We start from the raw sequence: 24,807 nt of genomic DNA, 5'->3' as shown, positions 1-24,807 counted from the left end.
TCCAGACCCGTGATCCTTTGAGTCGCCCTCTTTCTCTGGGCACAGTATTCCAGCTTGGGAAGTGTCCGACGCGTGATCCAATACAACAGCGAGCAGAGTGACCTTGTCTGCTGTGGACTCCTATTATTGTGTATCAAATAATAATAACCCCCCCTGTCCTTCACACCCAAACTCTTGTGCTATTGAACAAGGAATGGAAATAGAAAAACATGGCTTTATTGCAAAGCGGGAAATACAGTGGACGTGCGAATGTGGGAGTGGGAGTCCTGGGGGGAAGGCCTGCTTCGGACTCCCTTCCATTGCAAAACTAGGGCCAAACTATGTAGGGAAGGCGGAGGCATTACTTTTCATTCCACCCTCGCCTACGGAATCTGGAAGTCCAATGTCATTCTTTGTGCAAAAGTTCTGGTAGACCCTCTCTCGCTGGGTTTGAAAAGTATTCACGGCAGTTATACACATTGTCCCCATTGGAACCCCGTGCGCTCCCCCTTCTTCCAGTGGGAAGCCCACTCCCCTCGTTTTCTCACGGGTGGGGGGTCCCCTCAGAACCCCATGCGCGCCTTCTTCTTGGCCCGCTGTGAGGAGGAGGAGCCCTGGGAGCAGGTGGTCCCCCGGGAAGCCTGGCTGAGGGGCAGCCCTGGGGGGTCCGCTTGGGGGTCTTGCGTGATTGCCGCCGCGTCCCCCTCCCCCTCCTCCTCCTTCTGGGGGTCCCAGAGGGCCAGGTACTGCCGGAGGGTGCGCCTCCTCTCCCGCGGGATACCCTTGGCGCTCAGCGTCTGGGAGGAGAGCAGCCCCCCGAGGGGGTCCTCCGTCTCCGTCTCGGCCTCTTGGGAAGGGAGAGGGGGGCTCTCCGTCCTTTTTGGGGCAGGGGTCCGCCTCGGCCGGGGTCTGCTGGCCCCACAAGAGGAGTCACTGAACTCGGAGGGGCCGCTGGTGGAGGAGACGAAGCTCCCGGAGAGGCTGGCGGGGCCCCGGGCCCTCTTGGCCCGCCGACGCCTCTCCCGCAAGTCCCGGCGCTTCTGGTGGAGGTTGCGGCCCAGCTTGTCCTGCCACCAGCCCCCCCAGCCGCCCCCCCAGGAGGCCTCCATCCGCTCGCTGAGCTCGTCCAGGTCCTTGAGGGGGATCTCCGGTGGGGGCAGAGGCGGGGAGGGGCCCCCGTCCCCCAGGGGCCCCAGCAGGCCCCTCTCCTCCATGGCGCGGCGCAGGTGCCGGCGGGCCTCCTTGCAGCGGGCCTCGTCCCGCCCCTCCTGCAACTCCCCCCGCTTGAAGAGGAAGGCCTGGCTGAGCGTGGACGGGGTGGGGGGTCTCCCCTGCGCGTCCCAAGGCAGACCCTCCCAGGCCGCCAGGAAGGCCTTCAGCCAGCGCACGTACGGGGGGTCCCCTTCCGAGACAGGGACACCCTTCTCTCCCTCTTCCGCGTCCAGGTGCTTCTCTTGTCGCCCCTCTTCTTCCTCCTCCTCCTCCTCCTCTTCCTCCTCCTGGCAAAGCATCGGGTGGAAGAAGAGGTCGCCCGCCTCGGAGAGATGGAAGACCACAAGGGACCGGTGGTGGTGGCCCCCCGGGACAAGGGCAGCCGCGATGCCTGCAAAAGAGGGGCAGGGGAAGGGAAAAGCGGGCAGGGGTCACCCATTGGGGGCTTCGGCCTCAAGGATCACCGCTCGCCTGACTCAGGAAACTTTATTTACTACCGTCCTCTCTCACCCCAAAGGGGACTCAGAGAAGCTTACAAGTCATACCTACATACAATACATTATATCTACATACAATACATTATATGATTAGCATAGCACAACATCAGTATTATATATTGTATTATATTGTACTGTACCACAATACTACAATGTTATTGATAATACTGACTGTATTATATAATACATAATTATTATATTATTAGTATTATATTCCACTACAGTATTATTAATATTATATGTACATACAATACATTATATTCTCAGCATAGCACAGTATTAGTATTATATATCCTCCCTGTGGCTTCCTCTCACATATTTATACATGGCCCTCATCATGTCTCCTCTCAGCCTTCTCTTCCTCAGGCTAAAGAAGCCCAGCTCCTTAAGCCGCTCCTCATAGGGCGTGTTCTCCAGACCCTTGATCTGCTCCCTCCTCCCTGTGGCTTCCCCTCACATACTGATCCATGGCCCTCATCATGTCTCCTCTCAGCCTTCTCTTCTTCAGGCTAAAGAAGCCCAGCTCCTTAAGCCGCTCCTCATAGGGCTTGTCCTCCAGACCCGTGATCCTTTGAGTCGCCCTCTTTCTCTGGGCACAGTATTCCAGCTTGGGAAGTGTCCGACGCGTGATCCAATACAACAGCGAGCAGAGTGACCTTGTCTGCTGTGGACTCCTATTATTGTGTATCAAATAATAATAACCCCCCCTGTCCTTCACACCCAAACTCTTGTGCTATTGAACAAGGAATGGAAATAGAAAAACATGGCTTTATTGCAAAGCGGGAAATACAGTGGACGTGCGAATGTGGGAGTGGGAGTCCTGGGGGGAAGGCCTGCTTCGGACTCCCTTCCATTGCAAAACTAGGGCCAAACTATGTAGGGAAGGCGGAGGCATTACTTTTCATTCCACCCTCGCCTACGGAATCTGGAAGTCCAATGTCATTCTTTGTGCAAAAGTTCTGGTAGACCCTCTCTCGCTGGGTTTGAAAAGTATTCACGGCAGTTATACACATTGTCCCCATTGGAACCCCGTGCGCTCCCCCTTCTTCCAGTGGGAAGCCCACTCCCCTCGTTTTCTCACGGGTGGGGGGTCCCCTCAGAACCCCATGCGCGCCTTCTTCTTGGCCCGCTGTGAGGAGGAGGAGCCCTGGGAGCAGGTGGTCCCCCGGGAAGCCTGGCTGAGGGGCAGCCCTGGGGGGTCCGCTTGGGGGTCTTGCGTGATTGCCGCCGCGTCCCCCTCCCCCTCCTCCTCCTTCTGGGGGTCCCAGAGGGCCAGGTACTGCCGGAGGGTGCGCCTCCTCTCCCGCGGGATACCCTTGGCGCTCAGCGTCTGGGAGGAGAGCAGCCCCCCGAGGGGGTCCTCCGTCTCCGTCTCGGCCTCTTGGGAAGGGAGAGGGGGGCTCTCCGTCCTTTTTGGGGCAGGGGTCCGCCTCGGCCGGGGTCTGCTGGCCCCACAAGAGGAGTCACTGAACTCGGAGGGCCCGCTGGTGGAGGAGACGAAGCTCCCGGAGAGGCTGGCGGGGCCCCGGGCCCTCTTGGCCCGCCGACGCCTCTCCCGCAAGTCCCGGCGCTTCTGGTGGAGGTTGCGGCCCAGCTTGTCCTGCCACCAGCCCCCCCAGCCGCCCCCCCAGGAGGCCTCCATCCGCTCGCTGAGCTCGTCCAGGTCCTTGAGGGGGATCTCCGGTGGGGGCAGAGGCGGGGAGGGGCCCCCGTCCCCCAGGGGCCCCAGCAGGCCCCTCTCCTCCATGGCGCGGCGCAGGTGCCGGCGGGCCTCCTTGCAGCGGGCCTCGTCCCGCCCCTCCTGCAACTCCCCCCGCTTGAAGAGGAAGGCCTGGCTGAGCGTGGACGGGGTGGGGGGTCTCCCCTGCGCGTCCCAAGGCAGACCCTCCCAGGCCGCCAGGAAGGCCTTCAGCCAGCGCACGTACGGGGGGTCCCCTTCCGAGACAGGGACACCCTTCTCTCCCTCTTCCGCGTCCAGGTGCTTCTCTTGTCGCCCCTCTTCTTCCTCCTCCTCCTCCTCCTCTTCCTCCTCCTGGCAAAGCATCGGGTGGAAGAAGAGGTCGCCCGCCTCGGAGAGATGGAAGACCACAAGGGACCGGTGGTGGTGGCCCCCCGGGACAAGGGCAGCCGCGATGCCTGCAAAAGAGGGGCAGGGGAAGGGAAAAGCGGGCAGGGGTCACCCATTGGGGGCTTCGGCCTCAAGGATCACCGCTCGCCTGACTCAGGAAACTTTATTTACTACCGTCCTCTCTCACCCCAAAGGGGACTCAGAGAAGCTTACAAGTCATACCTACATACAATACATTATATCTACATACAATACATTATATGATTAGCATAGCACAACATCAGTATTATATATTGTATTATATTGTACTGTACCACAATACTACAATGTTATTGATAATACTGACTGTATTATATAATACATAATTATTATATTATTAGTATTATATTCCACTACAGTATTATTAATATTATATGTACATACAATACATTATATTCTCAGCATAGCACAGTATTAGTATTATATATCCTCCCTGTGGCTTCCTCTCACATATTTATACATGGCCCTCATCATGTCTCCTCTCAGCCTTCTCTTCCTCAGGCTAAAGAAGCCCAGCTCCTTAAGCCGCTCCTCATAGGGCGTGTTCTCCAGACCCTTGATCTGCTCCCTCCTCCCTGTGGCTTCCCCTCACATACTGATCCATGGCCCTCATCATGTCTCCTCTCAGCCTTCTCTTCTTCAGGCTAAAGAAGCCCAGCTCCTTAAGCCGCTCCTCATAGGGCTTGTCCTCCAGACCCGTGATCCTTTGAGTCGCCCTCTTTCTCTGGGCACAGTATTCCAGCTTGGGAAGTGTCCGACGCGTGATCCAATACAACAGCGAGCAGAGTGACCTTGTCTGCTGTGGACTCCTATTATTGTGTATCAAATAATAATAACCCCCCCTGTCCTTCACACCCAAACTCTTGTGCTATTGAACAAGGAATGGAAATAGAAAAACATGGCTTTATTGCAAAGCGGGAAATACAGTGGACGTGCGAATGTGGGAGTGGGAGTCCTGGGGGGAAGGCCTGCTTCGGACTCCCTTCCATTGCAAAACTAGGGCCAAACTATGTAGGGAAGGCGGAGGCATTACTTTTCATTCCACCCTCGCATACGGAATCGGGAAGTCCAATGTCATTCTTTGTGCAAAAGTTCTGGTAGACCCTCTCGCGCTGGGTTTGAAAAGTATTCACGGCAGTTATACACATTGTCCCCATTGGAACCCCGTGCGCTCCCCCTTCTTCCAGTGGAAAGCCCACTCCCCTCGTTTTCTCACGGGTGGGGGGGCCCCTCAGAACCCCATGCGCGCCTTCTTCTTGGCCCGCTGTGAGGAGGAGGAGCCCTGGGAGCAGGTGGTCCCCCGGGAAGCCTGGCTGAGGGGCAGCCCTGGGGGGTCCGCTTGGGGGTCTTGCGTGATTGCCGCCGCGTCCCCCTCCCCCTCCTCCTCCTTCTGGGGGTCCCAGAGGGCCAGGTACTGCCGGAGGGTGCGCCTCCTCTCCCGCGGGATACCCTTGGCGCTCAGCGTCTGGGAGGAGAGCAGCCCCCCGAGGGGGTCCTCCGTCTCCGTCTCGGCCTCTTGGGAAGGGAGAGGGGGGCTCTCCGTTCTTTTTGGGGCAGGGGTCCGCCTCGGCCGGGGTCTGCTGGCCCCACAAGAGGAGTCACTGAACTCGGAGGGGCCGCTGGTGGAGGAGACGAAGCTCCCGGAGAGGCTGGCGGGGCCCCGGGCCCTCTTGGCCCGCCGACGCCTCTCCCGCAAGTCCCGGCGCTTCTGGTGGAGGTTGCGGCCCAGCTTGTCCTGCCACCAGCCCCCCCAGCCGCCCCCCCAGGAGGCCTCCATCCGCTCGCTGAGCTCGTCCAGGTCCTTGAGGGGGGGGATCTCCGGTGGGGGCAGAGGCGGGGAGGGGGCCCCGTCCCCCAGGGGCCCCAGCAGGCCCCTCTCCTCCATGGCGCGGCGCAGGTGCCGGCGGGCCTCCTTGCAGCGGGCCTCGTCCCGCCCCTCCTGCAACTCCCCCCGCTTGAAGAGGAAGGCCTGGCTGAGCGTGGACGGGGTGGGGGGTCTCCCCTGCGCGTCCCAAGGCAGACCCTCCCAGGCCGCCAGGAAAGCCTTCAGCCAGCGCACGTACGGGGGGTCCCCTTCCGAGACAGGGACACCCTTCTCTCCCTCTTCCGCGTCCAGGTGCTTCTCTTGTCGCCCCTCTTCTTCTTCCTCCTCCTCTTCCTCCTCCTGGCAAAGCATCGGGTGGAAGAAGAGGTCGCCCGCCTCGGAGAGATGGAAGACCACAAGGGACCGGGGGTGGTGGCCCCCCGGGACAAGGGCAGCCGCGATGCCTGCAAAAGAGGGGCAGGGGAAGGGAAAAGCGGGCAGGGGTCACCCATTGGGGGCTTCGGCCTCAAGGATCACCCCTCGTCTGACTCAGGAAACTTTATTTACTACCGTCCTCTCTCACCCCAAAGGGGACTCAGAGAAGCTTACAAGTCATACCTACATACAATACATTATATCTACATACAATACATTATATGATTAGCATAGCACAACATCAGTATTATATATTGTATTATATTGTACTGTACCACAATACTACAATGTTATTGGTAATACTGCTTGTATTATATAATATATAATTATTATATTCGTGTATTATTATTATTATTATTATTATTATTATACTGTATTACAATATTATGCTCAATATTATATGTACATCCAATGCATTATATTATCAGCATAGCACAGTATTAGTATTATATATTGTACTATGTTGTACTATACCACAATACTGCAATGTTATTGGTAATACTGCCTGTATTATGTAATATATGATTATTATATTATTAGTATTATATTGCACTACAATATTATGATCAATTATATATGTACATACATTATATTATCAGCATAGCACAATATTAGTATTATATATTGTACTATATTGTACTATACCACAATACTGCAATGTTATTGGTAATACTGACTGTATTATATAATATATAATTATTATATTATTAGTATTATATTGCACTACAATATTATGATCAATTATATATGTACATACAATACATTATATTATTAGCATAGCACAGTATTAGTATTATATATTGTATTATGTTGTACTATACCACTATACTGCAGATATTAGTAATATTGCATGTGATACATAATACATAAATATTATATTGTATTATTATTAGTATTATTATATTGTATTAAAATAGTATGATCAATATTATATGTATGTGCAATACATTATATTCTCAGCATAGCACAATATTAGTATTATATATTGTACTATACCACTATACAGCAATGTTATTAGTAATATTGCATGTAATATATAATATATAAATATTATATTGTATTATTATTAGTATTATATTATATTGTATTACCATATTATGATCCTGCTCTAGGACATTTCTGTTAGCACATTGGTTTAAATGTAATATTGTTTGTAGTTTAAACTGTGTGTGGTGTAGCAATGCAGTGTCAGAGTGAAATGCATAGAGCTGTGCTCGATTCCTAGAGCATAACTTTGGAGTGTTCCATTAATGTGTTTACATTCCAGAAAGATCAGATAGCCATGCTTTTTGAGCTTCTAGCGATGTACGGCTAGCAAACGGACGTGTTCTATTCTGCTCCTGTAAACAGTTTGCAGTTTTTAGTAATTGCAATTAAAAGTTAAGTGCCGCACTGGGCTTTCGAGCTGACAGAGGTAGCATGCTTCATTATTTACTTCTGTGCCTTTGAGTGGATGCTCAGAGGTCAATAAATCAACAATTTTGATATAGTTTTTCAATGAAGATCTCAATGAAGATCTGGGACTGCTCAGAGCTCAGACTCCATTTTAGAACACAGAAATGCTTTAGCCATGGGCTGCAGACCATTCAACCTCAATTGTAGCGGCCACAAAAACAACAAAGTTTCTGGAGCAGGACAACTACTTTCAAAGTATGGACCGCAGAATGAAGCAGGAAATAACGTTGTCAAACCAGAACAGTTTTCAAATTGTGTTGCGGAGTGTTATTGGTCGAGCGGGAAGGGGGGACTCACCTGCGCTGGGGAGGGAGAGGCGCTGGCGGAGGGCGCTGAGCCGGAGGGGGGTCTGCAGGGGGAAGTGGGGCAGGCTGTCCCGGATGCAGGGCAGCCTCTGCGGGGGGCCCCACACCTGGCAGGGGGCGCTGCTGCCACTTCCTAGAGAAAACAACAACAACAACAATGCTTATTTAATTGTTAGAAATCACAACCTCCTTCAAGCCTCCACTCGTAATTTGTTTGGATGTATTCTTTGGTGTCCTAAGCAAAGTGACTCTACTCTGAGGTGTGACAGTGTGCATCTTTCCCTTTACTCTATCTTTCTTGAGGTTGTGGGAGGGGCTGCAGGCCACACGATCAGATCTGGGGCTGCTCAGAGCTCAGACTCCATTTTAGAACACAGAAATGCTTTAGCCATGGGCTGCAGGCCACACGATCAGATCTGGGACTGCTCAGAGCTCAGACTCCATTTTAGAACACAGAAATGCTTTAGCCATGGGCTGCAGACCACACGATCAGATCTGGGGCTGCTCAGAGCTCAGACTCCATTTTAGAACACAGAAATGCTTTAGTCATGGGCTGCAGACCACACAATCAGATCTGGGGCTGCTCACAGCTCAGACTCCATTTTAGAACACAGAAAAGCTTTAGCCATGGGCTGCAGACCACACGATCAGATCTGGGACTGCTCAGAGCTCAGACTCCATTTTAGAACACAGAAATGCTTTAGTCATGGGCTGCAGGCCACACGATCAGATCTGGGGCTGCTCAGAGCTCAGACTCCATTTTAGAACACAGAAAAGCTTTAGCCATGGGCTGCAGACAACACGATCAGATCTGGGACTGCTCAGAGCTCAGACTCCATTTTAGAACACAGAAAAGCTTTAGCCATGGGCTGCAGGCCACACGATCAGATGTGGAACTGCTCAGAGCTCAGACTCCATTTTAGAACACAGAAATGCTTTAGCCATGGGCTGCAGACCACATGATCAGATCTGGGGCTGCTCACAGCTCAGACTCCATTTTAGAACACAGAAATGCTTTAGCCATGGGCTGCAGGCCACACGATCAGATCTGGGGCTGCTCAGAGCTCAGACTCCATTTTAGAACACAGAAAAGCTTTAGCCATGGGCTGCAGACCACACGATCAGATCTGGGGCTGCTCACAGCTCAGACTCCATTTTAGAACACAGAAATGCTTTAGCCATGGGCTGCAGACCACATGATCAGATCTGGGGCTGCTCACAGCTCAGACTCCATTTTAGAACACAGAAATGCTTTAGCCATGGGCTGCAGGCCACACGATCAGATCTGGGGCTGCTCAGAGCTCAGACTCCATTTTAGAACACAGAAATGCTTTAGCCATGGGCTGCAGACCACACGATCAGATCTGGGGCTGCTCAGAGCTCAGACTCCATTTTAGAACACAGAAAAGCTTTAGCCATGGGCTGCAGACCACACGATCAGATCTGGGACTGCTCAGAGCTCAGACTCCATTTTAGAACACAGAAAAGCTTTAGCCATGGGCTGCAGGCCACACGATCAGATGTGGAACTGCTCAGAGCTCAGACTCCATTTTAGAACACAGAAATGCTTTAGCCATGGGCTGCAGGCCACACGATCAGATCTGGGGCTGCTCAGAGCTCAGACTCCATTTTAGAACACAGAAAAGCTTTAGCCATGAGACTTCAGACGGCACTATAGCACAGAGTCCATCAGATACCATGTAGACTTTGGACATTGTTCTTGATGAGGCATCCTCCAACTGCGGCCCTCCAGCTGTTTGGGCCTTCAACTCCCAGAATTCCTGACAATTGAACAAGCTCATTAGGGCTTCTGGGAGTTGGAGGCCCAAACAGCTGGAGGGCCACAGTTGGAGGATGCCTGCTCTCGATTAAAAGAAAGATGTTCTGTGTTATCAGCAGAGAGAAACTACTTCAAACCTATCTGTAACTGGATTGACAAGTTATGTCCCTGTATGCTGAACACATGAAGGCTGTGAGTAAACAAGACATGTTACTTGGAACCAAGTCTACTTTATTTCTTGAGAGCATGATATAGAAAAAAGGTATTTTATGGGAGAGGAAATGCTTTTGGGCACTGAAAGAAACACTTCTGAAACTCTGCTGTTTTTGTCCATTGGCATCATCTCTGGCCCTAACAAATTAGAAACAACTAGGCTATCAGTCTAACAACTGACAGCCAAAACAGCCTTGCATAAGTACATTTGGATATATACCACTGACGAGAAGATTTTACTCAAAGGAGTTTTTGGCTCTTCTCTGGAAAATCATACTTTTACAAAAGGTTGATTTCCACGGGAGCCTTGCAGCCCACCCAAATACCTGGGAGGAGTCACTCTGGACCATGCTCTTACCTACAAGAAGCACTGCCAGAACATCAAGTAAAAAGTGGGTGCTAGAAACAATATCATACGAAAGCTGACTGGCACAACCTGGGGATCACAACCAGATACAGTGAAGACATCTGCCCTTGCGCTGTGCTACTCTGCTGCTGAGTATGCATGCCCAGTGTGGAACACATCTCACCACGCTAAAACAGTAGATGTGGCTCTTAATGAGACATGCCGCATTATCACGGGGTGTCTGCGCCCTACACCACGGGAGAAATTACACTGCTTAGCCGGTATTGCACCACCTGACATCTGCTGGGAAGTAGCAGCCAATAGTGAAAGGACCAAGGCAGAGACATCTCCAGCTCATCCCCTGTTTGGGTATCAGCCAGCACGTCAACGACTTAAATCAAGACATAGTTTTCTAAGATCTACAGAGACACTTGCTGGAACACCTCAGCAAGCAAGAGTCCAAAAGTGGCAGGCTCAAACCCAGAACCTCAATCCATGGCTGATGCCAAATGAGAGACTCCCCCCGGGCACACAGAAGACGGGGCGACTTGGAAGGCGCTGAACAGACTGCGCTCTGGCACGATGAGATGCAGAGCCAACCTTAAGAAATGGGGCCACAGAGTGGAATCCATGACATGCGAGTGTGGAGAAGAGCAAACCACTGACCACCTGCTGCAATGCAACCTGAACCCTGCCACATGCACCATGGAGGACCTCCTTGCGGAAACACCAGAGGCACTCCAAGGGGCCAGAGACTGGTCAAAGGACACTTAATCAACTACCAAGTTTGCAAACTTTGTGGTTTTTTTTAAATCTGTTTGTTTTGTTCTGTTAGAAATGTAACACAATGGTCTGGTTGCCCCTAACACGATAAATAAATAAATAATTTCCAAATGGCTGTGAATGCCATTCTTCTCCAAAAGGTTATGGAGATTGCGGTTTTCCAAAAGGTTACGGTCTCTAAAAGGGTCATGCATTTCCTTACCCACTTCCTTACCCACAACCTGAGGTGGGTCAAAGCAGGACCGGTCAGTCAGTCTGGCCAAAGTCTGGCCCAAGGCCCCCCTCCCCCTCCCCCCCGCAGAGCCTTCCCCTGGGCCAAAGGGTGAGGCCCCTGACCCACCTGTGTACTGCACCATGGCGAGCTCCTGCGAGTGGTGGGCCCCCAGGATCAGCTTGTGGCTCTGGTGGGGGCCCCCGGCCGGGAGCAGCTGGGCGAAGAGGGGGGGCCGCTCCATCATGTGCTCCCAGCGGAGGAGGGGCACCAGCGGGAAGCGCTCGTCCAGCAGGAAGAGGCAGAACTGGGGCGGAAGACAGAATCACCAACGAGGGGAGCATTAGAGTCGGGTCAATACGGTAAACCAGGCATGGGCCAACTTCAGCCCTCCCTCCAGGTGTTTTGGACTCCAACTCCCACAATTCCTAACAGCCTACTACAGTTCCCAGAAGTCCCTCAGTCTGCGAATGCTGTTAGGAAGTGTGGGAGTTGGAGTTGGAGTCCAAAACACCTGGAGGGCTGAAGTATCAAACAAATCTATATAAATAAAAATAGATTTGTAGGATTAACATAACTCAAAAACCATTGGACGAATTGACACGAAATTTGGAGACAATGTACCTATCAGACCAACAAGTGACCACCACCCATAAAAAAACCCATAAATTTATTTATTTACGGCATTTATATGCTGCCCTTCTCACCCTGAAGGGGACTCAGAACGGCTTACAAGGTATATATTACATACAAGATATTATATTCTTAGCATAGAACAATATCAGCATTAAACATTGCTGTATTGCACCATACCACTATATCCTAATATTATTAGTAATATTAATGCCTGCATCTATGGCAAGCATCCTCAGAGGTTGTGAGGTCCATAGATGCAGGCGAAACGTCAGGAGAGAATACCTCTAGAACATGGCCATATAGCCCGAAAAACCTACAACAACCCAAGCCTTCAACAGTTACTGTTACTTGTTACACAAGCCCGAGGACACTTTATTATACTGCAGGGTATATTTTGGTTCAGAAACCATGGCAAGCATCCTCAGAGGTTGTGAGGTCCATAGATGCAGGCGAAACGTCAGGAGAGAATACCTCTAGAACATGGCCATATAGCCCGAAAAACCTACAACAACCCAAGCCTTCAACAGTTACTGTTACTTGTTACACAAGCCCGAGGACACTTTATTATACTGCAGGGTATATTTTGGTTCAGAAACCATGGCAAGCATCCTCAGAGGTTGTGAGGTCCATAGATGCAGGCGAAACGTCAGGAGAGAATACCTCTAGAACATGGCCATATAGCCCGAAAAACCTACAACAACCCAAGCCTTCAACAGTTACTGTTACTTGTTACACAAGCCCGAGGACACTTTATTATACTGCAGGGTATATTTTGGTTCAGAAACCATGGCAAGCATCCTCAGAGGTTGTGAGGTCCATAGATGCAGGCGAAACGTCAGGAGAGAATACCTCTAGAACATGGCCATATAGCCCGAAAAACCTACAACAACCCAAGCCTTCAACAGTTACTGTTACTTGTTACACAAGCCCGAGGACACTTTATTATACTGCAGGGTATATTTTGGTTCAGAAACCATGGCAAGCATCCTCAGAGGTTGTGAGGTCCATAGATGCAGGCGAAACGTCAGGAGAGAATACCTCTAGAACATGGCCATATAGCCCGAAAAACCTACAACAACCCAAGCCTTCAACAGTTACTGTTACTTGTTACACAAGCCCGAGGACACTTTATTATACTGCAGGGTATATTTTGGTTCAGAAACCATGGCAAGCATCCTCAGAGGTTGTGAGGTCCATAGATGCAGGCGAAACGTCAGGAGAGAATACCTCTAGAACATGGCCATATAGCCCGAAAAACCTACAACAACCCAAGCCTTCAACAGTTACTGTTACTTGTTACACAAGCCCGAGGACACTTTATTATACTGCAGGGTATATTTTGGTTCAGAAACCATGGCAAGCATCCTCAGAGGTTGTGAGGTCCATAGATGCAGGCGAAACGTCAGGAGAGAATACCTCTAGAACATGGCCATATAGCCCGAAAAACCTACAACAACCCAAGCCTTCAACAGTTACTGTTACTTGTTACACAAGCCCGAGGACACTTTATTATACTGCAGGGTATATTTTGGTTCAGAAACCATGGCAAGCATCCTCAGAGGTTGTGAGGTCCATAGATGCAGGCGAAACGTCAGGAGAGAATACCTCTAGAACATGGCCATATAGCCCGAAAAACCTACAACAACCCAAGCCTTCAACAGTTACTGTTACTTGTTACACAAGCCCGAGGACACTTTATTATACTGCAGGGTATATTTTGGTTCAGAAACCATGGCAAGCATCCTCAGAGGTTGTGAGGTCCATAGATGCAGGCGAAACGTCAGGAGAGAATACCTCTAGAACATGGCCATATAGCCCGAAAAACCTACAACAACCCAAGCCTTCAACAGTTACTGTTACTTGTTACACAAGCCCGAGGACACTTTATTATACTGCAGGGTATATTTTGGTTCAGAAACCATGGCAAGCATCCTCAGAGGTTGTGAGGTCCATAGATGCAGGCGAAACGTCAGGAGAGAATACCTCTAGAACATGGCCATATAGCCCGAAAAACCTACAACAACCCAAGCCTTCAACAGTTACTGTTACTTGTTACACAAGCCCGAGGACACTTTATTATACTGCAGGGTATATTTTGGTTCAGAAACCATGGCAAGCATCCTCAGAGGTTGTGAGGTCCATAGATGCAGGCGAAACGTCAGGAGAGAATACCTCTAGAACATGGCCATATAGCCCGAAAAACCTACAACAACCCAAGCCTTCAACAGTTACTGTTACTTGTTACACAAGCCCGAGGACACTTTATTATACTGCAGGGTATATTTTGGTTCAGAAACCATGGCAAGCATCCTCAGAGGTTGTGAGGTCCATAGATGCAGGCGAAACGTCAGGAGAGAATACCTCTAGAACATGGCCATATAGCCCGAAAAACCTACAACAACCCAAGCCTTCAACAGTTACTGTTACTTGTTACACAAGCCCGAGGACACTTTATTATACTGCAGGGTATATTTTGGTTCAGAAACCATGGCAAGCATCCTCAGAGGTTGTGAGGTCCATAGATGCAGGCGAAACGTCAGGAGAGAATACCTCTAGAACATGGCCATATAGCCCGAAAAACCTACAACAACCCAAGCCTTCAACAGTTACTGTTACTTGTTACACAAGCCCGAGGACACTTTATTATACTGCAGGGTATATTTTGGTTCAGAAACCATGGCAAGCATCCTCAGAGGTTGTGAGGTCCATAGATGCAGGTGAAACGTTAGGAGAGAATACCTCTAGAACATGGCCATATAGCCCGAAAAACCTACAACAACCCAAGCCTTCAACAGTTACTGTTACTTGTTACACAAGCCCGAGGACATTTTATTATACTGCAGGGCATATTTTGGTTCAGAAACTGTGGTAAAGCTTCTGTTTATTTACATTTACAACCCCAACAATATGGACAGTGACACCTCCCCATCGTCTCTCTTCTACAAAGGTCCCAATGGACGCCTCCCCACTTGGGCCAGGCTCTGAGTGGGGATTGGGGCGTTGTGTCAGACTCACCTGAGAGGCCAGCAGGTGCTGGAAGGGGTGTGCCTGGCCCAGGTACTTGGAGAGCACCAGCCGCTCCCCCCGCTGGCATTCCGCTTCCGCCCCCACCTTGAAGAGGTCGAAGGGAGAGCCAGAGCCCACCTGGAGGGAGGCAAGGAAGAAAGATAGGGCAGGTGAGGCAAGGGCAGGGCACACACAAACACACACACACACACACACACACACACGGGTGGAGGATGTTGCACTCCAGGTCCAGAAGAAGCCCTCTGACTTAAAACACACCACTCAAAGAGTGAAGACTCAAATCTTATTTTATTAAAGCTTTGTAAATAGCCAGAAGAAATAAATGCTTGTAAGAAAATCAGAAGGTTCCAAAAAGTATTCGTCCATTCAAAGTGTTGGTTTTAACCAATAAATCCCTATACGGTTCCGACCCAGTTTACCTGTCTGAACGTATTCTCCCCTCTGAACCATCAAGGACATTAAGATCTTCCGGAGAGGCCCTGCTCTCAGTCCCACCACCTTCGCAAGTGCGTTTGGTGGGAACGAGAGACGGGGCCTTTTCTGTGGTGGCCCCTCAGCTATGGAACTCTCTCCTGAGCGAGATCAGATCTGCCCCCTCCCTCTTGTCCTTCAGGAGGCTAGTGAAAACCTGGTTATGGAACCAAGCACTCCCAGAATAATGTCTGAGACCGGTTAAAGACCAAGGTGAGTGACCACATATGTGGACTGAGTTGAACATGATTTTAGCACCGGGATTGTGGCGCAGCTGGCTGAGTGTCAGCTGCATTAAGATCACTCTGACCAAAAAGGTCATGAGTTCGAAGCCAGCCCGGGTTGGAGTGGGTTTCCAACCAATTGTGTGTAGCCTGTTGTCGACCTTTGCAACCCGAAAGACAGTTGCATCTGTGAAGGAGGAAAATAAGGTACCACCTTAAAGTGTGGGGAGGCTACATTAACTAATTTATGAGGCCATAAAGAAGACTCCAGCAAAAGCATTTCAGCAAGGAAGCATGCGGGGAATGCGGAAGTGCTTCATCAATGTCGCAGATGGACGAGGAAAGCGACAGCTCCCCTGGTGGCCACAAAAAGTTAAATAGCCTCTGTGTATGTCTGTATATGTTTGTATGTCAAAAATTGGCATTGAATGTTTGCCATGTATGTGTACACTGTAATCCGCCCTGAGTCCCCTGCGGGGTGATAAGAAGGGCGGAATATAAATATTGTAAATAAATAAATAAATATCTTGGCAATTTGATATATATGTATTTTTTCTATATGTATTTTAATCTTGTATTATTGTATGATGTTTTAACTTGTATTAGTAGCATTCAATCCTTGCTGTAAGCTGGTCTGAGTCCCTCTATGGAGATGAGAAGATTGGGATAGAAAAGTTTTAAATAAATTAATAATAATAATAATAATAATAATCAGTAGTAACTCAAAGCAATGTCCACACAAGATATACAGGCAATCCAAGACAGCGTTAATCCAGACAGGAATCAAGCAGGATGCAAAGACAATCCAAAAGGCTAAAAGATACTCCACAGAAACAAGATCCCTTGAACAAGACTTCCATGGCACAAGAACTTGGTTTCCAAATGATGCCTGATCTTACAAGATTTTTTACAGGCAAACCTTCAATCCCAAAAACTGGTTTCGTTTCCCCCCAGTCTTTGACTTTAATTGACGAATTCTTTTGGATCTATGTAAACATTGGGTCTCTTGTCGATTCTGGCTAATCTCCAGCCACCGACTCTGCTTATCCGACTCCTCATGAACTTTCCCAGGTGTCAGACTGTTTTCCAAACTAGAATCTGGAGAGCTCACAGGCGGAGGGAGTAAACCTTTCTCCCAAGGCCTGACAGAAACATTCTCATTGTTGTGGCTCAGTCTGAGCCTGAGCTTTCTGAGCCTGAGTTTCCTCAGGACGAGGAGGATGATGGGTTACAGACTTCTGGGTTACTGAGAAGGGGCCTGAGATTGGTCTGTTGGCGAGTGGAGTTAGCTAGTGGAAAGAATCTAGAGTTATTAGGGAAATAGCTGGTAGACGAAGGAAAAGATAGATCCAGGTGGAGTTAGCTAGTGGAAAGAATCTAGAGTTATTAGGGAAATAGCTGGTAGACGAAGGAAAAGATAGATCCAGGATAGGACTATCTGTGCTGGCGTAGATTTACTGTCAGAGAAGCAATCCTGTCAGTATTTCTGTGGAGGGAGAAAGAGTTTCTGTGTAACTAAGTCTGAACTGCTTTATGTAACCACACGCTTTTAAGTCAGTATTTTTGAAACAGCTAAGCTTTGTTCTGTTAAATAAACATCATTGTTTTGTTGTTCACAACAACTGCCTCACGTGTGCTTCTGTGGGCGAGGTTTGATAAAGATTCCTGCAGTAATCAAGAACTTAATGGTGGCAGCGTAGAGTTTAAAGAGCAATCTTTTAGTGTTACCTCAGAAACACAAGCCTGAGGGCTAATCCAACACACTCTTGCCTAAGATACTTCCAAGTAAGCCAAGGGCTTACTAAGTTGGTGGGTGCCAGAGAGTTCTTTCGAATGGGGTTTTTCGGCCAAGATGGAACAAGTTCCAGCTTTTCTTTACAGCTTTTTGTTTTGGGGCCTTTATTATTTTATTTTATTTTATTTGGGGTTCTTGTACCCCGCCCTTCTCACCCCGAAGGGGACCCAGGGCGGCTTACAGCTGCAAGGCGCACTTAGACGCCTGCTACACAAACAATCATCACAAAAAATATAACAGTACAAATTCCCACAATTCAACATTATCCACTAAAATCAGTAAAATGATAAAATCAGTAAAAACAATACAAGCCTGGAACTTCCTCCTACCCATCAGTGTACAATTAACTCAAAGATCTGTTTTGGTTCCATTTCGACAATCCTGCCGATCTCACACATCTGATTGTCTTATTTGGTTGTCATTGTCTAATTGCCTGGTTGCCCAAAGGCCTGGTTCCACAGCCATGTCTTCACCCTCCTCCTGAAGGAGAGGAGGGTTGGTGCTGTTCTGATTTCCCCCGGGAGTGAATTCCACAGGTGGGGGGCCACCACTGAGAAGGCTCTGCTTCTCGTCCCCACCAGCCTCACTTGTGAGAGTGGTGGGGTCGAGAGCAGGGCCTCCCCAGATGATCTCAAACTCCGAGGTGGGACGTAGAGGGAGATACGTTCGGACAGATACACTGGACCAGAACCGTATAGGGTTTTGTAGGTTAAGACCAGCACCTTGAATTGTGCTCGGAATTGAACCGGCAGCCAGTGGAGCTGGCACAACAGGGGGGTGGTATGCTCCCTGTATGTCGCTCCGGTGAGCAATCTGGCTGCTGCACGCTGGACTAGTTGGAGTTTCCGAACAGTCTTCAAGGGCAACCCCACGTAGAGCGCGTTGCAGTAGTCTATCCGGGATGTAACAAGAGCGTGGACCACCGTGGCCAGATCAGACTTCCCAAGGTACGGGCGCAGCTGGCGCACAAGTTTTAATTGCGCAAAAGCTCTCCCGGCCACCGCCGAGACCTGGGGTTCCAGGCTCAGCGGCGAGTCCAGGATCACTCCCAAGCTGCGAACCTGCGTCTTCAGGGGGAGTGGAACCCCATCCAGCACAGGCTGTAACCCTATACCTTGTTCGGCCTTACGACTGACCAGTAGGACCTCTGTCTTGTCTGGATTCAATTTCAATTTGTTAGCTCTCATCCAGTCCGACACAGCAGCTAGACACCGATTCAAGGTCTGGACAGCCTCCTTGGTGACAGGCGGAAAGGAGTGACAGATCTGGACATCATCTGCATAGAGATAACACCGCAATCCGAAACTCCGAATGATCTCCCCCAGCGGCTTCATGTAGATGTTAAACAACATTGGGGACAGAATAGATCCCTGAGGGACTCCACACGACAACGGTTGTGGAGCCGAACAGGTGTCACCCAGTAACACCTTCTGGGACCGTCCCTCAAGAAATGACCGGAGCCACTGCAAAGCAGTACCCCCAAGTCCCATTTCTGTGAGTCGTCCCAGAAGGATACCGTGATCGACGGTATCGAAGGCCGCTGAGAGGTCCAGGAGAACTAACAGGGACACACTCCCCCTGTCCAGTTCCCTGCGCAGATCATCTACCAAGGCGACCAAGGCTGTTTCCGTTCCATGTCCCGGTCTAAAGCCAGACTGTGCCGGATCAAGATAATCAGTGTCTACCAGAAATCCCTGGAGTTGAGCTGCCACCACACGTTCCAGGACTTTGCCCAAATAGGGGAGATTGGAAACTGGCCGATAGTTGTCTAATTGAGTGGGGTCCAGTGATGGTTTTTTCAACAGCGGTTTGTCACAGAAGCCACGTTCAATCTTAAGTGGTGTCCTGTTGTTGCTTTGGAATTTTTATTTACCCCAAACTAAGCCCCATCTGTTATATTTTGGTGGCAAGCGCTGGGATTTGTCCAAAAATAAATCCCTATTTATTATTCCGAGCATGCAAAGGCCGTGCTCCCCTCCGGTGTCCCCTTTCCCCCCAGGAGACCCTCACTCACCCTCTGGTCGAGGCCCACCAGGCCGGTCCGGTCGGCCAGAGTGAGCACCTGCGGGTGGGCAGTGAACTCGCTCCAGCGCCAGGGAGAGGGGTCACGGAAGAACATGGTCTCCTTGTCCTGGTGCAGGAGCCGGAGCCTGGAGAGGGAGAGAGACCCTGATGGAACAAGTGCAAAGGACCCCACCCCCCGAAACAAGGACCCCCCACTCCACATCCCTCTAACCATCTGCTCCCTTTCTGTCCCCAGAAGAGAGGGGACCCTTCCTCCCAGGAAGAAGGGCCAGGCTTTAAAGTGGGAAGCCCCACAAGGCTCTGTCCAAGAGAAAGAGGCAGGCAAACAGGGTTGCCACCTACCTGGTCTCCACGTCCCACAGGTAGACGGCTCCACGTTGGGTGCAGAAGGAGAGCTGGCCTGGCAGGTGGGGGCTGCGCGGAAAAAGGGACCGGGGTCAGAACGGGGTGTGTGTAAGGGGGGGCTCTTGTCCATCAGGAAGACAGGCCTCGCCCACAGCCCCGCAACCCCCTCCCACTCCACAGCACAGCCTCAGCCAGGACACAGGGCCTTGTCTTCTCTTTCCTTGCAGGGCTGGATGGCCATCTGTCAGGGGTGCTTTGGATGTGATTAACCAGATGGCTTCTAATAACTTCCTTCCCTCCCAAAGGCCCTGCCTGGTGCTCTGGCCACTTTCTGGCATCATCCAAAGGGCAGGCTCAATCAGAGATCAAAAAAGGGCCATGACCTTTGGGGTTCAAAGGGGTCATAGAATCCTAGAGTGGGGAGAGACCTCATGAACCATCATCCAGTCCAACCCCATTCTGCCAAGAAGCAGGAATATTGCATTCAAACATCCCTGACAGATGGCCATCCAGCCTCTGTTTAAAAGCTTCCACCTGTTTAAAAGCCTCCATCACACTCCCTCTGGGGCAGAGAGTTCCACTGCTGAACGGCTCTCACAGCCAGGAAGTTCTTCCTCATGTTCAGATGGAATCTCCTCTCTTGTAGTTTGAAGCCATTGTTCCCTTGCGTCCTAGTCTCCAAGGAAGCAGAAAACAAGCTTGCTCCCTCCTCCTCCCTGTGGCTTCCTCTCACACATTTATACATGGCTATCATGTCTCCTCTCAGCCTTCTCTTCTTCAGGCTAAACATGCCCAGCTCCTTAAGCCACTCCTCATAGGGCTTGTTCTCCAGACCCTTGATCATTTGAGTCGCCCTCTTTCTCTGGACACATTCCAGCTTGTCAATATCTCTCTTGAATTGTGGTGCCCAGAATTGGACACAATATTCCAGGTAAAGTGGTCTAACCAAAGCAGAATATTGGGGTAGCGTTACTTCCTTAGATCTAGACACTAGGCTCCTATTGATGCAGGCCAAAATCCCATTGGCTTTTTTTGCCGCCACATCACATTCCTGGCTCATGTTTAACTTGTTGTCCACGAGGACTCCAAGATCTTTTTTACACGTCCTGCTCTCGAGCCAGGCATTGTCCCCCATTCTGTATCTTTGCATTTTGTTTTTTTCTGCCGAAGTGGAGTATCTTGCATTTGTCCCCATTGAACTTCATTTTGTTAGCTTTGGCCCTTCATCTCTCTAATCTGTCAAGATCCCTTTGAGTCCTGCTCCTGTCCTCTGGACTATTGGCTCTCCCTCCCAATTTGGTGTCGTCTGCAAACTTGATGATCCTGCCTTCTAGCCCTTCATCTAAGTCATGAATGAAGATCCTGATCAGGACCGGGCCCATGACGGAACCCTCCTGATGGCACTCCACTCGTCCCTTCTTTCCAGGATGAAGAGGAGGAAGCCTTGGGGAGAATCACCCTCTGGGTTCGTCCATTTAACCAATTCCAGATCCACCTCACCGTAGTTTTGCCTCGCCCACATTGGACTAGTTTCCTTGCCAGAAGGTCATGGGGGACCTTGTTGAAGGCCCCCCATGGTCAAGGTCAAGGGCAGCACAAGTTGCCTGCAACCAGCAAGGATGTCACAAGCGGGAAGGAGATGCAAGCTTGCTTCTCCTTGGGTCTCTTTGAGAGCATCCCAGTCCCTGCAGATTTCCTACTTCCTATTCCTGGATTGTGAATCCTAGCAATCCTCCAGATAGATAGATTAGAGATAGATAGATAGATAGATAGATAGATAGATAGATAGATAGATAGATAGATCAGGAGAACTGCTGGGAGTTAAAGTCCAAGAATAGGTAGAGAAGGAAGAAAGGAGAGAAAGAGGAAGGGAAGGAAGGAGGTAGAGAAGAAGGAAGGAAGGAAGGAAGGAAGGAAGGAAGGAAGGAAGGAAGGAAAGAAGCTCACCTGACTCCCCGGATTCAAACCTGCAACCTGTCAGTCAACAAGTTTAGCAGCTCTAGCGATTTAACCCACTGCAAGGAAAGTATGAGGCTGGTCAGCACACCTTGACCTCCAGGCCAAGGAGGGTCACTCACCTGACGGAGATGGAAGAGCAGGGGGCTTCTGTGGCCACCACCTCTAATGGCTCTGGCGCTTCTCCCAGCCGCAGCCTCCAGGCCCCGCAGTGGTAGTCTGAGCGCACCCCCAGGAAGTCTGTGTTGGGGACAGAGCACAGGGGTCAGCCAAGGGCAGAGTGACCGGTGGGGGAGGGGGGCAAAGAGGGAGGGGCTCTCAGATTCACACTCACCGCAGCCGTCCACCTGTGCGGACGCCACCTGCCGCACCGCGCCATTGAGCTCAAACTGCGCCGGAGAGCCCAGGGTCCGGGGGGCCAAGCGGCTGGAGGGCCCCCGCTTCAGAACCACCTCCTGGAAGCCTTGGAGGGAAGAGTTCAGGAAGGGCAACCAGAGAGAGAGGAACTGGGCCAAGGGAGGCCATGGCCAGCAGGGAAGGAACATCTACTATTCTATATGGAGATCCACAAATCCTGTGGAGCAGGAATGGGCCAACTTCGGCCCTCCATCCAGGTGTGTTGGACTTCAACTCCTACCAGCTGTTTGGAATTGTGGGAGTTGGAGCCCAAAACACCCGGAGGGCGGGCCAAAGTTGGCCCATGTATTGGAAATTCCATAACCTATTGGCAGGGTTCCGTACTTCACATTTTAACAACACAACCGTTCAATGCTAAGGCTTCCCGCCAAAATGGAACTGTAGAGGAGAGTCTACTGAACAAGCCAGTACCTGCCGCATACGTTGCTTAAGTCGCATTGACCGACCGTCTGCCCAGGGTTCCATACCTTGCACTTTAACAACACAACCGTTCAATGCTAAGGCTTCCCACCGAAATGGAACTGTAGAGGAGAGGCTACTGAACAAGCCAGTACCTGCCGCATACCAGTACTGCCATCTGTTGAGGAGTTACGAAGGTCCTTTCAATACTAAGGCTTCCCGCAAAAATGGAACGGTAGATGAGAGTCTACTGAACAAGCCAGTACCTGCTGCATACGTTGCTTAAGTACGTCTGTGCACATACGTCTGTGCAGGGTTCCATTCCTCACACTTTAGCAACACAACCATTCAATGCTAAGGCTTCCTGCCAAAATGGAACGGTAGAGGGGAGTCTACTGAACAAGCCAGTACCTGCCGCATACCAGTACTGCCATCTGTTGAGGAGTTACAAAGGTCCTTTCAATACTAAGGCTTCCGGCAAAAATGAAGCTGTAGAGAAGAGTCTACTGAACAAGCCGGAACCTGCCGCATACCAATACTGCCATCTGTTGAAGAGTTACAAAGGTCCTTTCAATGCTAAGGCTTCCTATCAAAATGGAACTGTAGAGGAGAGTCTATTGAACAAGCCAGTAACTTCCGCATACCAGTACTGCCATCTGTTGAGGAGTTACAAAGGTCCTTTCAATACTAAGGCTTCCCGCAAAAATGGAACTGAAGAGGAGAGTCTCCTGAACAAGCCAGTACTTGCTGCATATGTTGCTTAAGTCACATTGACCGACAGTCTGCGCAGGGCTTCATATTTTGCACTTTAACAACACAACTGTTCAATGATAATGCTTCCCACCAAAATGGAACTGTAGATGAGAGTCTACTGGACAAGCCAGTACCTGCCGCATACGTTGCTTAAGTACGTCTGTGCACATACGTCTGTGCAGGGTTCCATTCCTCACACTTTAGCAACACAACCATTCAATGCTAAGGCTTCCTGCCAAAATGGAACGGTAGAGGGGAGTCTACTGAACAAGCCAGTACCTGCCGCATACCAGTACTGCCATCTGTTGAGGAGTTACAAAGGTCCTTTCAATACTAAGGCTTCCGGCAAAAATGAAGCTGTAGATAAGAGTCTACTGAACAAGCCAGTACCTGCCGCATACGTTGCTTAAGTTGCATTGACCGACCGTCTGCGCAGGGTTCCATACTTCACATTTTAACAACACAACCGTTCAATGCAAAGGCTTCCTGCTAAAATGGAACTGTAGAGGAGAGGCTACTGAACAAGCCAGTACCTGCCGCATGCGTTGCTTAAGTTGCATTGACCGACCGTTTGCGCAGGGTTCCATAATTCGCACTTTAACAACACAACCGTTCAATGCTAAGGCTTCCTGCCAAAATGGAACGGTAGAGGAGAGGCTACTGAACAAGCCAGTAACTTCCGCATACCAGTACTGCCATCTGTTGAGGAGTTACGAAGGTGGAGGCATTACTTTTCATATAATAATAATAATAATAATAATAATAATAATTCCATAATAAAGTGGCATAAACCAGCCACAGGCGGTCCCAGTGGTGATGGGCGCACTGCGTGCCATGCCAAAAGATCTCAGCCGGCATTTGGAAACAATAAACATCGACAAAAACCCAGTCTGTCAACTGCAAAAGGCCACGTGTTCTTATGAAATGCCAATTATGCTTGAAAATTCACGTTGCTTAAGTCACATTGACCGACCGTCTGTGCAGGGCTTCATACTTTGCACTTTAACAACACAACCGTTCAATGATAATGCTTCCCACCAAAATGGAACTGTAGATGAGAGTCTACTGAACAAGCCAGTACCTGCCACATACGTTGCTTAAGTCACATTGACCGACCATCTGCACAGGGTTCCATACTTGGCACTTTAACAACACAACCGTTCAATGCTAAGGCTTCCTGCCAAAATGGAACTGTAGAGGAGAGTCTACTGAACAAGCCAGTACCTGCCAAATACCAGTACTGCCATCTGTTGAGGAGCTACGAAGGTGGAGGCATTACTTTTCACTTTAACGACACAACCGTTCAATGCTAAGGCTTCCCACCAAAATGGAATGGTAGAGGAGAGGCTACTGAACAAGCCAGTATCTGCCAAATACCAGTACTGCCATCTGTTGAGGAGTTACGAAGGTGGAGGCATTACTTTTCACTTTAACAACACAACCGTTCAATGCTAAGGCTTCCCACCAAAATGGAATGGTAGAGGAGAGGCTACTGAACAAGCCAGTACCTCTCGCATACCAGGACTGCCATCTGTTGGAGTTACAAAGGTGGAGGCATTACTTTTCATTCAACCCTTGTATATACATTAACAAATGAATAGCGAAAGACCAAAATCAAGAGAGTAAATAAGG

At 50.0% G+C, this 24,807-nt stretch overlaps 2 protein-coding genes across 2 annotated transcripts in view; both read right to left on the bottom strand.

Annotated features, from left to right (window-relative positions):
* Window positions 1-194: 194 nt before the first annotated feature.
* LOC132766792 (TATA box-binding protein-associated factor, RNA polymerase I, subunit C) overlaps window positions 195-24,807 on the bottom strand; it is a 41,457-nt gene continuing 16,844 nt past the window's right edge. The window contains exons 7-15 of the mRNA XM_067464706.1: window positions 21,941-22,069; window positions 21,729-21,846; window positions 19,648-19,719; window positions 19,295-19,430; window positions 14,779-14,907; window positions 11,257-11,434; window positions 7,787-7,927; window positions 3,661-3,824; window positions 195-1,478 (exon numbers count right to left, since the gene is read on the bottom strand). Coding sequence (XP_067320807.1) covers window positions 543-1,478; window positions 3,661-3,824; window positions 7,787-7,927; window positions 11,257-11,434; window positions 14,779-14,907; window positions 19,295-19,430; window positions 19,648-19,719; window positions 21,729-21,846; window positions 21,941-22,069 — 2,003 coding nt within the window. The 3' untranslated portion in view covers window positions 195-542. The remainder of the gene's footprint in view (window positions 1,479-3,660; window positions 3,825-7,786; window positions 7,928-11,256; window positions 11,435-14,778; window positions 14,908-19,294; window positions 19,431-19,647; window positions 19,720-21,728; window positions 21,847-21,940; window positions 22,070-24,807) is intronic.
* LOC137096463 (TATA box-binding protein-associated factor, RNA polymerase I, subunit C-like) lies at window positions 3,906-6,215 on the bottom strand. Its single transcript, XM_067465613.1, has 2 exons — window positions 6,209-6,215; window positions 3,906-6,063 (listed from the first exon to the last, which is right to left on the bottom strand). Exons 1-2 carry the CDS (start codon window positions 6,213-6,215, stop codon window positions 5,027-5,029), a joined length of 1,044 nt encoding a protein of 347 aa, XP_067321714.1. The 3' UTR covers window positions 3,906-5,026.

The sequence above is a fragment of the Anolis sagrei genome, chromosome 2 (assembly GCF_037176765.1).
Source record: "Anolis sagrei isolate rAnoSag1 chromosome 2, rAnoSag1.mat, whole genome shotgun sequence".
In the NCBI taxonomy this organism is placed as follows: domain Eukaryota; kingdom Metazoa; phylum Chordata; class Lepidosauria; order Squamata; family Dactyloidae; genus Anolis; species Anolis sagrei.
Note: the sequence above shows the minus strand (reverse complement) of the source record. Positions and strands in the feature narration are given on the sequence as shown.